We start from the raw sequence: 16186 nt of genomic DNA, 5'->3' as shown, positions 1-16186 counted from the left end.
AGTAATTTATAGAGAAGTCATAATTTCTGTGAAACAAAAAACTGGTCAAGTTAATGTCATTCAGGTAATATTTACATATATAACCCGTCAGCAACCTATATAATTTAAAGTTTAAATGGTTGTTGATTATATAAACCTCCCCATTTTTGGCGCAAGTTAAATAATCTAAAGTTTGTTTATATGTCGGGCCATGTAACACATGGTAACTCAGCATTATGCGTTCAAAGTATAAATGGGTGTTGATAAGGCAGTGAGAAGCGGGGCGCGCGCGATGGTGCGTGGTTCTCAAGTGTATATAGAGCGCGTGGGGTGAGGAGGGTCAGTGTAGTATGCAAGGCCAGTAGTAACACAACAAGAAAGGGGTTTGGCGGGGGGAGCATTAGTGCGGTTTCGAAGAGTATAAAGTAAGTGGGTGATGGTATATGAAGACCTCGCCCGGGTTGTTGGCTCAAGTTATATAGCCTTAAGTTTGTTTATATATTGGGCCATATAACACATTATAAGTCTGCATTATGTGTAGAAAGATCAACGCATACCTGGGCGATGTGGAGACGGGGAGTGCGTGAGTGGGGTGGGCGGCGCGCGTGTCGGGGTAAGAGAGCCAATAGTGGCCATAAGGAGCAGTCGTGAGGAAGATAGTCAATCTCGCCACGGCCTTCACAATAATACCCTGAAATATATATATATACAAGTCTTATAATACTACAGGTTTGTAACAATAGTATTTTTAATAGGTTTGTCATTTTTCATTGGATAATCACGATGCTAATATAATTCATATACTGGGCTGCTATCAATATGCAAAGTAATTTACGTTCTTTATCTCAAGTTAAGTAATTAAGCTATATTGTTAATTCATTAAAAAAAAGATTTAAGTTGAGTTTCAGTCTAAGTACACACTTCTTTGTATCATTTTTATAATTCTTGTATTTTCTATCTAAAGAAATCAGAGGCGAAATATGTTTTGACATTTATACATTTACCGACGGGAACTTGATAAAAAGTAAAGTATTTAATATTAAATATGAAATATGGAGAAGGAAAAAGGTCATACCAGTTGGACAAAGCACACATGCTGCAGCAGACGTTGATGTATTAAATCTATTATAAGTCCCCTCGGGACAAGGATGAAATTTTTCACCGTCACACCAACCGCCCTGGTCACACTGGTCTCCCAGCGGTGTAGCAGTATCCGACTGCATCTGACATCGGTACCCTGCGTCACATGGTAAACAAGCAGTCGACCCAGCAGTGGAATAGGTACCAGCCGGACATTGTGTTTTGTGTGAAGGCCTAAAATGAAAAACAAAAGAATTGGGGGGGGGCTCACTTGATAGAATGCGGGATATAGAACACGAAACGATAGAAATTGAAGAAGGATGAAATTTATAAGATCAGTTATGTAGATCGAGAGAGAATGGTTGAGATGCACCTGTTGTATGGGAAAAGTATACCTAAGGAGTTTACTGGTTTCTGTAGAGCTGATAAAAAAGAAGAGATCCCCTTGATGAACAGGGGGGCAACTTTCTTGTTTTTCAGTTTTGAAAACTCAAAACTACCAGAGTAAAATTGAAACTTTATAATTTTGAAGAAAAAACTCGCTAACTTTTCCTATAAGAAAAGATATCTATTGGTTAACTTCTTTAAACCCTAATAAAACCACATAAATATCTTAAATGAACTTAAACGAACGAAAGATAAAATTAAAGAAATGTATAGGGAACAGAGCAGGACATGATCAGACGGCAAAGATGCACTGACTAACCCAGGTCTGTTCTTCGTGCATAAGCAGAACAGAATCATTTGCTACCAGCAGGTTAAAGGTTTCAACATTGTATAATCATTGCACACATTACCTTTAAAGTTTGGACAATAGAACCCGGCTTCACACGTCGTACAATTTGTGGAACCAGCCACACTGTATTCACCATCATTGTCACATGGTATACCAGACTCGATTGTTGTGGCGCAATACTCTCCTTCCAGGCACTTAGTACATGCCGCCTGTGCTCCGAGGGCGAAATATCCTGGTTCACATGCAGTGCTACAAAAACAAAGAAAATACACTTGTTTTGTTAGGTTGGGTTTTAACGTATACTCTTTACAGTATTTCAGTCAGACTTTTGTAAGACTAAGTTAAGACTATTTACATCACATGAAAATATAAAGCAAAAATGAAATAAACAAAAGTATCACTTGCAATGTTACTGCTCTTCTGACAAAAAGTTAATAAAAAAAGAGGCTTAACTCCAAAATATAGCTTTCAGAATTATGTCCCTTCTAACAAATGCAGCTTGCCGAAATAAGCAAGTATTCAAAGTTTCATGTTGATAACTTTGAAAATGTTTGAATACTGTATGTGTATTTAAATTCGCGGAAGCAAATTTTCGTGGAAAGGTCCATGAAATATACAAATATTTGCGCTATTTTGCATTTGCGGAGGTGACTGCTCAAAATCATAAAATCGCATACACCCATCAGGTTAAAAAATAAGTGAAATTACTCTTACACGATTAGGCAATGGTTTTCGCAAGCAGCCTTCTTTCATTTTACATACTTTTTACTGTAATCATTGTGGGACTTCACAGTTATTTTCAACACCTGGTGTCAAACAATACGCTATTGTACAGAACAAAGACATTCAATTTGTCTAGCGGACAGATTATGGCAAACAAAAATGTCCATTAACATGCGTGATTTTTCACAGTTTTAAACAGCACTGAATGAGACCATAATCTTTTCACCAATTTTGTTAAAATGTTGACTGAGAAATTGTGTTTTGTTTTCCATGTTTTCATCAGTTAAAATCATTAATGTTTGTGTTGTTTGTATTGTTTGTTTAGAAAATCAAAATATAATCTGATCAGAGGTCAAGACGTTTATGACTCAGACTATGAAATAAATAGCATGTTATATATGGATTTGTTTTAGGTGTAAATAATAATCAGAGTTTGTTGTTTAAATATATATATATGGATTTGAGGTTAAAAAAAAAGTTAAAAATACCTAAAAAAAAAGATAGTGTTAACTAAACAATAACACCTAGTTTTCCAACTGAGAATATTTCAATTTTATGTCAGGCGGTGCTGCCCAGCCCCCATATCTTGGACATTGGTTCTAGTATTTATTACTAAATCTTTCGTTAGATTAAATAACATCAAGGCAGTCATTCTCCTGACAGTGACAAATAAGTGATTGTTATATTTCATAGAAAACACACGAAGTCACATGATTACACAATGTTAACTTACGTGCTGTTATCATCAGTAACCGGACATTCGTATCCAACTGGGCACTCAATGCACGTAGACTGATTCCCGATAGAGTAAGTACCGGCTACACAATCTATTTCTGTCGATGCTTTAGTGGTGGGACAACGCCTGAAAAAATACATTTATAGATAAAAAGCCTCTTAAACGTAATACATTGTATCTGATTTCTAACAAAATTGAATAACAGTAAAACTAATTTTCAAGCTAGATGTATATGTTGAAGGTGAAAGGAGTTTGATAAATGATGCCTTTATTTCAATTATTTACCGAATTTGGAAAAAAAATAGCATTAAGATTATTTTTTTTAATACATGAATGTGAAAACAGAATAGACCACATTAAAGTTTAAATCTTACTTTCCAGCTGGGCATGGAGTACATTCCGTCTGCTTGCCGACAGAGTATGTTCCGACAGGACATTCGTCAATCTGTGATGTGTCTGTAAGCGGGCATGCGTAACCTTTTGGACAATCGATACAGCCTGTAGCACCTGCTTCAGAATAACTGCCTGCGACACAAGCAACGATTCCACTTCCGTCAGTATTTGGGCACTTGAACCCGGCATCACATCGTGTGCACTGTGTCTGATTATTGCTTGAATAAAACCCTGGTGGACATGCTATTGGGGTACCATCACTAGGGAAGAAAAAGAAATTTGCTTGAACAACCTTTATTTTTTTGTCATGTTTACAGATATAATGACTATATAATTATGTTACTATAAATATCTCTTATATTAATTGAATATGTCATCAAGTCAATGAAGAAAAAAAAAAAGAAAAAAGAAGTTTGCTAAGACATTTTTACATTATCATGGTAATGCTTTTAATATACAATGCAGCAACTTTTGAGCTCTATTAACATGAAAAATTAATTGAAAACTAAAAAAAGGTTTAAAAACATAAAATTGCTACGATTTTAAACAAGATAAAGTTATTTCAAATCATTTCATATCATTTCTATAATTACACTCCTTCAAGACAAGATAAACATGTTCTGATCTTGTATTGTGTACTGCAAAAAAAATCAAAATGGTGTCTTCATGGCAACTAAAAACAAGGCCGTCATTGAAAAAAATTGTTATTTTGCCTTATGTGCGACCAACATGTTTCAAAAATTAACAACATCAATGAAACATTTCCTTTATGAATAGCCAAATTACTTACATATTTGTTGGGCAGTAAAATCCAGGATTACATGAAGAACAGGTTGTCTCCCCTTCTATGGAGTATGTACCATCAGCACATTCAAAATTTTGACCTGGGTCGCCTATATCAGGACAAGCAAATCCAGCCGGACAAATGATGCATTCAGTTGATCCATTACCACTTATGTAACCTAGGTAACAAAACAAGAATTTCATATAATAAAAGAATTAAAATTATGTTTTGTCTCATATTACATCAATACATCAATATTTCAGGCACAAACAGTCGCCCGAGTAGAACCACCAACGTTCTGTAAGCTAGCTGGATAGCTTCCTCACACAATATAATTCTAAGTCCCTGGCGCAGCTCAAACCTACAGCTGATGACTTTAACAATAAGATAACATATACTTACCAGCATCGCAAGGCACTGGAGATGTTGTTGTCACTGCACAGTAATAACCTCCAGGGCATTCAATACACGCTGTCCCAGTCGCAGATGTGGCCAGATTATACGTTCCTGATGGACATGCAGTAGGGGTCGAGTCAAGTGTCATACATTGGGATCCTAGCAACAACAAAAAAATGTTTTTTACTTTTATACGTATATAAGTAAATAATAAAAAGAATAAGAAATTTATTTTCTTAAAAAATATTGTTAAGATGAAGTAAGACGCTTAATACTTTTTTCTTGCATCTGTGATATTTTTAACATATTCAACATTTTTATTTTTAATGGAAACATGATTTACGCAAAGAAAAATATAAACAATGCCTATCTATGGACAGCATGCTCCATTTTTATATAAGTGCTCGGATAGTACTGAAGAGCTGTTATAGTGAGAAAATTGACCTCAACTAAATGCCGATGACAGAGCCATAAAAAAAGCTCCTTTTTTTTCCTCTTTGAAAAGTTGAGCTAAAAAGGAAGGCAAAAGTATCTTTGTTTCCCTTTATATAAAAAATATGATAATCTGTTTCATGAAAATCATTCACTATTGATGGTTTTCTTTACAAGATTCAAAAATCTATTTCATGAAAATCATACATTATTGATGGTTTTCTTTTTGTCAATTTTCAACAAGATTCAAACAAATGAATAAGCATAAACCTTATTCCAATATTATACAAAATAAAAACTCACCTGCAGGACAGTCGGTGCAGGATTGCGCCCCTTGTTCGCTGTACTGCCCACTTGCACAGGCGGTCACTGTCTGAGTGTCCGGGCAATATGAGCCAGCTGGACATATTGTACATGAGCCTGCATTTGCTGCACTGTAAGTTCCTGTAGCACATGGGGTCTCTGACGTCGCTCCCGCTGGACAGTAATTCCCAGCCGTACATGCCAGGCATGTGCCTCCTGAAATTTGGGGAAAAGCATTTGTGATTTCATAACAAAATATTTTGCAAACAAACCTTTTTACTTTTTTGAGTCAAACAACTGATTAAGCTCTGTCTCCTCTTTTCGTTAAAAAATTTGGTCACAATTTGTCAACTTTGTGCAGTAACAGGATAACTCCTATTAAATTTTATCAGGAGTTAGACCGTTACTGCAATTAGGTGACAGATTAATACATCATAATGACATATAATATCTTAAGATGAAAATTTAATTATAGGATTCACCTAAAAAAGTTGTAAACATATTTAAATTAAATTAAAATGTTTTCAAAAATAAAAAAAAAAGACAACCATAAAAATATTATTGAAAAATTATGTTTAGAAAACTTTGACCTACCTCCAGCCGGACTGTATTCTCCTGCACTACATTGAGTGCTGGTTCCCCCAGAGCATGTGAAGCCTGCTGGACATTGAGTACAAACAGTGGAACCAGCTGGTGCATATTCATCTAAAATTGGAGAAAATATCTCATCAGTGAAATATTACCTATATCACTCACAGTTTATGATATCACTCACAATTTATCACTCATGGAATATTATTAAAAGTATATTCCTCACACTATATAGCAGACAGTATATCACGCATAGGTTATGATATCACTCATAATTTATCACTCATACAATATCATTAATAGTATATCCTTCAAACTGGCAGACAGTATATCACAGTATATCACTCATTGCTTAACATACAATATCACTCAAGATATATCACTCATACTTCAGTCTACAATTATATTCACACTATATCACTTCATCACTCAAAGTACATGGTTCATAGAATATAACTCATAAAATGAGGCAATAAATTATGAAAAAAAAATTTACCTGCTGCACAAGCCACAGGAGAAGCTGTCGTAGTTGGACATTTATTGTTAACTGGACATTGGGTGCAGGTGGCATCACCGGTCAGTGCATAGTAACCAGAAGTACATGGTGTTGGTGAATTTCTGAAAATAAAACAATTATAGTAATATAATATAATCGTCCTATATCCAATCCATGGTCTTTTAAAATATTCAGGTTTTCTTTGTTTTTATATTAAGGCTTAAATAGACTTTTCTGTTCACAAACATTTATATAGTAATTTCAAATAAGAATAACAATTTTCTTCAACTTAAAGAAATACTTGCATTTTACTATCAGTCATTTTCTATTATTAATATTTAGTACATGTATAAACAAGAGCACCGCTAGGCGGAGCATTATATGCCCGAAAGTGTTTTTTTTTTATATTAAGGATGAAGCATTTTTAAGACATTACATAAATTAAATAAAGTATTACCTCCTTCCAATAGCAATCCTCCTATAAAGTTTGAATATTGTGGGCCAAATAGAAATTAAGTTATGCTCTGGAAACTGTTTTCAGTTTTAAAGTAATAGTGACCTTGACCTTTGACCTTGTGACCCCAAAATCAATAGGAGTATTCTACCCAATATGGACAATCATCCTATGAAGTTTGAATATTGTGGGCCAAATAGACCTTAAGTTATGCTCCGGAAACTGTTTTCAGTTTTAAAGTAATAGTGACCTTGACCTTTGACTGTGTTACCACAAAATCTATAGGGGTCTCCTACCCAATATGGACAATCATCCTATGAAGTTTTAATATTGTGGGCCAAATGGAACTTAAGTTAGGCTCCGAAAACTGTTTTCAGTTTAAAGGTAATAGTGACCTTGACCTTTGACCTTGTGACCCCAAATTCAATAGGGGTCTCATACCCAATATGGCATTCATCCTATGAAGTTTGAACACTGTGGGCCAAATGGAACTTAAGTTATGCGCCGGAAACTGTTTTCAGTTCTAAGGTTATAGTGACCATGACCTTTGACCTTGTGACCCCAAAATCAATAGGGGTCTTCTACCCAATATGGACAATCATCCTATGAAGTTTGAACACTGTGGGCCAAATGGAACTTAAGTTATGCTCCGGAAACTGTTTTCAGTTTTAAGGTGATAGTGACCTTGACCTTTGACCTTGTGACCCCAAAATCAATAGGGGTCTTCTACCCAATATGGACAATCATCCTATGAAGTTTGAATGTTGTGGGCCAAATGAAACTTAAGTTATGCTCTGGAAACCAAATTGCTAACGGACGGACAGACGGACGGATGGACGCCAGGGGCTATAACATAATATTCTTGAAATTCTTTCGGGCACATAAAAATGATTTTAACTTTAAAAAGTTGCTATAAAATGCACAAAATATTGATTTCAAATTCAATTCAGAGTGAATTTCTTAAAAACTTTTGCATATTTTTTTCTGTTTAAAGTGCCTCAATTAATCTATGTAAGAATACCAAATTTTATGTTTCAAGGCTTTTAGACCTCAGTGGAGCTATTCCAACATAAAGTACTAATATTAAGCATCCTGGACGGACCAGACTGGCTTTAAACTGATGGCATAGAAAAGCCACCATCATCGTATGCATTCCGCCAGTTACCAACACTTACGCTGAGTTTGTGCAGGCATGTCCAGCTGGGCAATCTTCACAAGACTTGCTATCAGAGTCAGGTCTTTTATCTGTAAAATAAACCCAAGTATTTTAATAAACCCAAATATTCTTGTCAAATATATTTCACAAAACTGAATATTCTTGACCCCAAATGTTAAAGTTATTGAATGTAATGACAAATTTTCACTTTTGGAGTATTTATCATGAATTCTTTTCGTTTTCTTTTTTCTTATTTATTTCTTTTCATTAAAAAAGCCTAAAAAATTCTTTAAAAAAAACAAAACATTATCACTATTGCCACCCTAGTAAATCTCACAAGACAATGATTTTCCAGACAGGAATACAGGATTTGAACCTACAGCAGTAAGCGTCAAGGGATCAGAAGTATGATGCCTTGACCACTCAGTCACAGAGTCCTTAAATAAAACCTACCTCCCTAATTATGTAAAATAGACTTGTCCGTCACTAGTCTGGACAAAACCATTCATCATAATTACAGAATATTTCAAAATAAAGTACTGACTAAATAGCCAACAGTGCAGACCTAAAGGCAGTGGGTGCGTGACTTGGATAGTATACATGTTCATGACCACTTATATTTTATAAATACTTATAGTATTTATAGTATATGTGGATGAAATTTTTAAAAACAACTTTCCTTTGTTGTTTTATTGAAAATAAGATATTTTAAAAACATATTGAGTGAAAAAAATATTTTATTTATAAAAATAAGTGGGCATGGTCATGTACATGTATACTATCCAAGACCTATGACAGTGCCAACAGGCTAGGTACAAGTTTAATATACATACCATTAGCACACAGGGTGCAACTGGAAGACCCCGCAGCGGCAATATAGCCAGCAGAGCAAGCTGTTGGTGAAGACATGCCAGGAGTCGGGCATTCGTGACCTTCATCGCAGGTTGTGCATGAACTGGCACCTGGAAAAGAACATGAGGAAAATTGTCCAGATCTATAAATTTTCATCTTCAGTTAGAATCTTTTAACACAATTTTGAAAAAAAAAACGAACATTTTTAAATTTGATTGGTAACCTAGAGAAAAAAGAAATATTTTTTGTCAGTATCCATAGTTTTTATTTCATTTTGTTTAATCTATATTTCATGTAAACGACACAGTTTCTCTCGCAATACCAAACATAATGATACACAATTGTTAACACTCTGTTTCTTTCTGTTCTATATGAAAATACTGTACAGGGCTTCAATTAGTGGGAGTTTATGAGTCATTTACTCCTGACTTGGGTCTGTGACTTCCAAAATTTAATGCTTTTCCTTCTTTACCTCTATAATGTGACTTCCGATGTCAGACATTTTGCAGTCTTCCAAATTTTTGAACTCCGTGGAAATGGTGACTGTAATTAATTTTCTAATTATTCAAATAGAAAGTATTACTATACCATTAGATGCACTGTACTTTCCGGCAGGGCAGGGGGTACAATTTTCTTCTCCTAGTTGACTGTATGATCCCGCCAAGCATTGTACAGGGGACGTTCCACTCGGGCACTGGGAGCCAGCAGGGCACTGAGTGGTACATGATGATGCACCTGTAATGAATTCAACAGCAAGGTGATTAAACCAAAGACTGTATGTAATCTAACTGTATAGCTAATATTTTTACCCCTAAGAATACATTGTACTGTTCTCAAATCTGTATTTCATTTTCAATCAGTTAGAGTTATTGAAAATATCATCATTTGTTTGTTTGTTTGTTTCATTTTACGCCCTTTTCCAACAGTATTTCAGTCATATAGACCGGTAGTTTCCTAACCATCATTCCTGGAGAGTTACACCAGTACTAGACTACCTTCCTCCGCGATAAACTACCAAATCATCTCCCGGGGATCGAACCCATGCCAGAGAGGTAACTGGATAAGAAGTCATTGACTCTAACCCCTCGACCGCAGACGCGGTTATATCATCATTTAACCTGTAAGGAGCAGCTTTAAATTCAAGACTCTTGCTTCAAGCCATGATAGTCATTTCTCGGACCTATAATTTTATTGTTTTTTGCTACAGAAATCATAAGTTTGCTACACAATTGCTTATCCATGTTATGCTATTATATGTAAAATTCTAATTGAGAACTGATTCAATGGCCAAAAGAAATTTCAATAGGTGTAAAGCCTGTATTTCTTGTAGTGCTTCTTTAAGGCCCCAAAAAAAAGTTCTGTTTCTTGTGTCCAGACCAAACAAACAGGGGGAATGCAAAGACAGGAAGTACATTTTACAATTATTTGTTTTCAATATATAGATTTCTTAATGTTTTTTATTGTTTTATTATTTATCTTTTATTTACATTTATTGTGGAAAAATTATTCTGGGAAATCGCAGAGGCCGAAAGTCAATGTTTAACAGATACAAAAGTATGTACTAGTAGGGTAACCTAAAACAAAACTTTCTTTTTGCCTAACAAACTTAGTCATAATGACATCATTGTCTTACCAGTGCTCGGTGTATAGTATCCAGATGTGCACGCTACAGGGGAAGTGGCCTGGTTTCCTGCACAGAAGGAACCCAGTGGGCAGGTTGTACAGGAAGTGGCTCCAACACCAGAGTAAGTCCCAGATAGGCAGTTTGTTGGCGTGGCTGTGCCTGGGTTAGCACAAGAGGTACCTTGAGGACATTGGGTACAACTTGATGCCCCAGCAATACTTGTATATCCAGCAGCACAGTTCTAAAAATAGATTTACAATGCTATAAATAGAAATACAATGCTATAAATAGAAATACAATGCTATAAATAGAAATGCAATGCTATAAATAGAAAACAATGCTATAAATAGAAAACAATGCTATAAATAGATAGATAATGTTATAAATAGAATACAATCTGAATGCACGGATCCCTGACCTGTCCATTTCTAAGTATCAGATTTGTGCATACAATAAGAATTTAACCACAATATACTTGTTAACAAAAAAGCACATGTCAATGTTTGTGGTTAAATCTATTGCGTTTTTCAAATGAAAGATCACCATAGGGATCGGTCAATTATAAAAATAGTAAATTAGCATAATTCTTAAATAGACTTTCTCTGAAATAAAGAATACTTTAAATTTCACAGCTAATCTAGGGGTACGTACAAATTTTAACATTTACAACTTCAAAAATAACGCGCAACTAGCTGACTAATATCTGATAATCTATTGTGACTGGTAGTGAACCGTGAAACTATAATGGTAATAGTTTGTTTGTACTGGAAGAATTAGCTTGGAAAACCCCACATATGACTTATTCCAGGTAACAACTATTGGAAAAAATTCTATGTTTATAAATACACAAAGCTTTAATTGATTGATTCTTTAGAAAGATAACATTAAGAATGCCAATAATGATGTCTTTTCACCTGAAAATAATAAATAAATATACATGTATATAATATACATGTATTTATATTTGTCAAGTAAAAATTTAAACACCAATTCATTAAAAGCTGGGTTTTTTTCATCAAATTTACTATTGAATACAGGCTGTTTAATAAAGCTAAAAAAAAATGTGAATGATTTTCTCTAAATAAGATGACAGCATTTTCAAAAATGCTATCTTCCCTGAAAATCAAATTTTACTGACTGATCCAAATACAAAGTAGGGCAATCCATTGCAAAAATTCTTTAGGTTAACGGTATGAATACTAACCTGGCAAGCCGAGGAAGATGTTGACCCAGTATTACCATTGAATGTTCCAGCCGAGCAGTCCTGGGCAGGGTTCGCTCCCCCAGTACAACTGAAAAGTAAAAAGGAACATATGAATAGTTAGTATAGTGTAACCTTAACAGAGAAAGTATAGTTGGTTTCCTATTAACACACCTATTAATAGGACTTTCATGATAAAGAACTGTACCTATTTCATAGGACTTACATAATAATGAACTCAGTACCTATTTCATAGGACTTATTTAAATAAATTCATAAGACTTATAAATAATGAACTCAATACCTATTTACTTCATAGGACTTATTTTAAATAAAGAACTCGGACCCATAGGACTTATAATAAACTCAGTATTTATATCAAAGGACTTTCACAATACAGAAATGTGCCTTATTCATAGGACTTATATTAAAATGAACTCAGTACCTATTTCATGGGATTTAATATTTAAAAATAAAGAACTGTACCTTTTTCACAGAACTTATATTATAATGAACTCTGAGAACCTATTTCATAGGACTTATATGTAAATAAAGAAATGTACTAATTTCATAAGACTTATATAATAATGAACTCTGATGCAGTACCTATGTCATAGGACTTTCATAAAAATGAACTTAGTACTTAAATAATTTCATAGGACTTAAATTATAAATGTAATAAAATACTGTATATTTTTATAGGACTTAAATAATGGTATGATAAACTTTAATAAAACTTTAAGCCAAATAAAATAAGAAAATTAACTATAGCAATCTTTAGATACCAAAAACTTCTTTAGTTGATCCGGTACCTGGCAATCAATAATTTTTTGGATAAAATAATATAAAAAGAAAGTACTACAAAATTAAAAAGCTTTTGAGAAATAAAAATAAATACATTTCTGAGTTATGATGGGCCTTTAACAAACCAACAATTATTTGAATTTAAATCAGAATAAAGGATTTTTTTTAACATAAAATTTATATTCTTTGCTTTATTCCAAAAACTTCAGAGTAAAAAACTAAAAACCTTTAAAGCTGCCATTTCAAAAATAGGTAATAAATTATTTAAATGCCAAATTATTCTTCATAGGGGGATCTTGTTAATTTATTCGTCCCAAGGTACAAAATCTGTTTGACAGAAGTTTCTAAATATGGGTCCAATTATGTACTGGTATCATTGACATGGTTAAAAAAATATTTTTCATTTTTTCAAATGGATAAAATTCAACTGAGGTCACTTCAACATTCTTTTTATTTACAGAGTTCTTTTTATTCTATTTTTTTTTAAAAATCAAGGTCGTTAATTAAAACTATTTTTTCAATATAATCAAATTGAAGACATCTCAATAATTGGATAGACGCACAAAAGAAGTGCCCTTAATTACGAGCATTTTCGTATACACCTCTGACAATGTACACAATCGCTTTGTAGGCTTTGTACGTATCTTATAATCATCACGATTTAAATGCCTTGGCACACGTTCAAAGCCGTTTGATCAATAATTGATTTCAGTCTAGTGTTGGACGTGAAATATTTAAATCTTCCTCAAAAGATAAGAGACCTGAGAAAAAGCGGACACGTAAACTGCGCATTTTCTTTCTTTCTTTGTTTTTTTTTAAATACATGCCTTTAAAGATTCCTGTTCATTTTTCTGAAAATTTGAAGAAACAATGTTTTCAAAAACTGAAAATACAGTCTGTTAGTCAAGTGAACAAATAAAGTAAATCAAAAGGCTAGCTCATATAACTTCAAAAGCAGTGACAATGTGCCTATAAAGTATGAATATACATGACTGTATATAACATTTGCACTATTTCTGCACACAAGAAATTTAGGGTTAATCTATTGATGGCAATATTGCCCTTTTTTGAAATAGTATTTCAGTGATAGATCTTGACATTTAGCTTGGCGCAAACCCTGGAAATGATATATACAGAAAACCTCATTTGAATTAATTATGATCATTTGGTGTTGTTGTTTTTGTTGGGGTTTTTTTTTTTTTGGGGGGGGGGGGCGGAGGGGACATGACCTTCATTACCCCGGAAGATTAGGGGAATTTTAGTATTCTTTTGTACAAAATTAGTAATTTAGTGGTATTATTCCCATCATCTTCAGATGAAAACATTTCCCACTTCTTACAAATATAATCAACAAGTGCAACAGTTTTAATAGAGCTAAAATTTATTTATCAAAGAATATTTGTCTAAACAATAAACGTTTTGGGAATAATTATTTAAGAATTGGGAAAAAAATGGGAATGTCTGTTGTAAAATTGGAAAAAATGATTGGAAATCAATATTTATATCACCCTGTGATAAGCTATCAAATAATCAAGAAAGAAAATCTCTATAAAATGATATAAATTAAAAATTTCTTGTCTACTTGAGAATTAAATAATACATTGTGTAAATCTTCTCTTTAACTTGAATTAAAATTATTCTAAATTTTGTCCTTTAATCAAGCTATTAAGATCATCTGGCTTTACGCCAGATTTGCCATTATCAACTAACAAAAAGTTGCTATTTTCAACCATAAAAAACATCGGAGACTTTTGTGACAAACAGACCTCGGCTTATAAAAGATAATCCAAACAGATAGGTTTGTCAATGTTTGCAATTAATCCATAAATTACACTGCCATTATATGAACCTGTTGAAAATTTACATATTTTTGTAAGTGCTTAAAATGGAATCTAACTTTCGACTGTGTTATGAAATAGCTAAAAATTATAAAACCAAGATCATAATGATTTTCTGAAATTCAAAAATCAAACCTGTCAGAAATCTGGTAATATAAATTTTGTATTTATGAAATGGTATTTACTGTAAAGCTCAAGAAAATTTACAAATAAAAACAATTAACAAAAAATATATATTAAATATCACCTAATAACAAGCATCAAGGTTTTATATATTTTACATACATTTTATATCTTTTTATTTTGAATGAGTTATAAAATGTAACATAGATTCACATGTCAAGACATTTTGTTCTTTTCTGAGTAACTGAAAAAAGCTTGCCTATATTTATTATTTAACACTTTAAGTGTATAAAGCTTTATGTTATGAAATATTTTTATAAAATTTATCAACAATAAAATATATAATTATATTGGTGCCATAATCTTATGGTGGATTCTCAAAAAAGTTGTAACATTATAAAAAATTGTCCCTGTTATTTAATACTTATGATTCAAGATTTAAGAAAAGTAAAAAGATTCAAGATAATAATTTAGATCCTCTTAATGTGCAGTAATTGGATTGAATGACTGATTTTGCAGTAATTATAACCATATTTCTACTGTGTGACTAATACAATATATTGGGCTTTAATTTTGCATATTTTGACTCTTTTTTTTTGTAATTAAGATGGATTGAAATTGCCCTTTGCCATGTGTAAAATACTTTCTTTTTTCACTTTACAACATTTTAGTTTAAAAATTTATTTTCAAAATTTTCATGAAAATTAGCATTTTTCATGAAAATTAGAATGAATCTTGAGGCATCATCATCAGCTCAGCTTTAACAATAAATAAAGTAAAAGTTAAAACACAATGGTCATCATCATGATCTTGAATTTAGATCTTGCTGTCTTAACTAAATAATCTTCTGCTTTATACTGTAACTATACATTGTACTTCAATTTTAAAATTTACAAGTCAATAACAATTTATCACACACCCTAAATTTTTATAACCATCTATCACAGTTCAAGGCTTACATAAATTTGGAGTTTCACAACAACCTAGGCTATACCCTTAAGAGAATTGCATTTAATAGTATGAAATTTAATATCTTAAGAAATTCCGTCTTATATTTATAAGGAATTTGGCTGAAATTTTCATAAAATAACAAAAGTTATAAAAGTTTCAACAATGTAAGTATTCAATGCAGTAATGTCATAAGTTGATTCATGTAAATGACAAGTTACAGTAATTTTGCATCAAACTTCATAAATGTCGCAACAAAAGATTTCCATACTTACTTTTAAAACGTCTATGTAGGGTACTATTTCAATATTTGTACTATACATAATACGGTAAACTTTACCCTCAATTTCCAAAGCTTCACTGTCAACAAAGTTTGTTTGGAATACTTGAGGGTTTTATTTGATTTCACCAAGTTTTCTTTACAAAATTAATTCAATTTAAAAGTACAGTGCTTCTAAATGCTTCTTCCGCAAACACTTGGATATTTAAATGTCCTCAAAATTTGTTAATTTCAATTTCTCATTCTTGGTATCTTTT

General features: G+C 32.8%; 1 protein-coding gene across 1 annotated transcript in view; it reads right to left on the bottom strand.

The window, feature by feature from the left end:
- LOC132722710 (uncharacterized) overlaps positions 1-16186 on the bottom strand; it is a 136736-nt gene that overhangs the window by 117429 nt on the left and 3121 nt on the right. The window contains 15 exon segments of the mRNA XM_060707239.1: positions 537-670; positions 1055-1293; positions 1850-2044; positions 3252-3380; positions 3629-3907; positions 4438-4609; positions 4834-4986; positions 5563-5778; positions 6157-6267; positions 6650-6771; positions 8279-8348; positions 9093-9221; positions 9700-9846; positions 10745-10976; positions 11940-12027. Coding sequence (XP_060563222.1) covers positions 537-670; positions 1055-1293; positions 1850-2044; positions 3252-3380; positions 3629-3907; positions 4438-4609; positions 4834-4986; positions 5563-5778; positions 6157-6267; positions 6650-6771; positions 8279-8348; positions 9093-9221; positions 9700-9846; positions 10745-10976; positions 11940-12027 — 2416 coding nt within the window.

Source organism: Ruditapes philippinarum, unplaced genomic scaffold (genome assembly GCF_026571515.1).
Source record: "Ruditapes philippinarum isolate M1 unplaced genomic scaffold, ASM2657151v2 ctg3472_1_1_1_1, whole genome shotgun sequence".
NCBI classification, from domain to species: Eukaryota; Metazoa; Mollusca; class Bivalvia; order Venerida; family Veneridae; genus Ruditapes; species Ruditapes philippinarum.
This window is presented reverse-complemented; position numbering and strand designations above follow the sequence as displayed.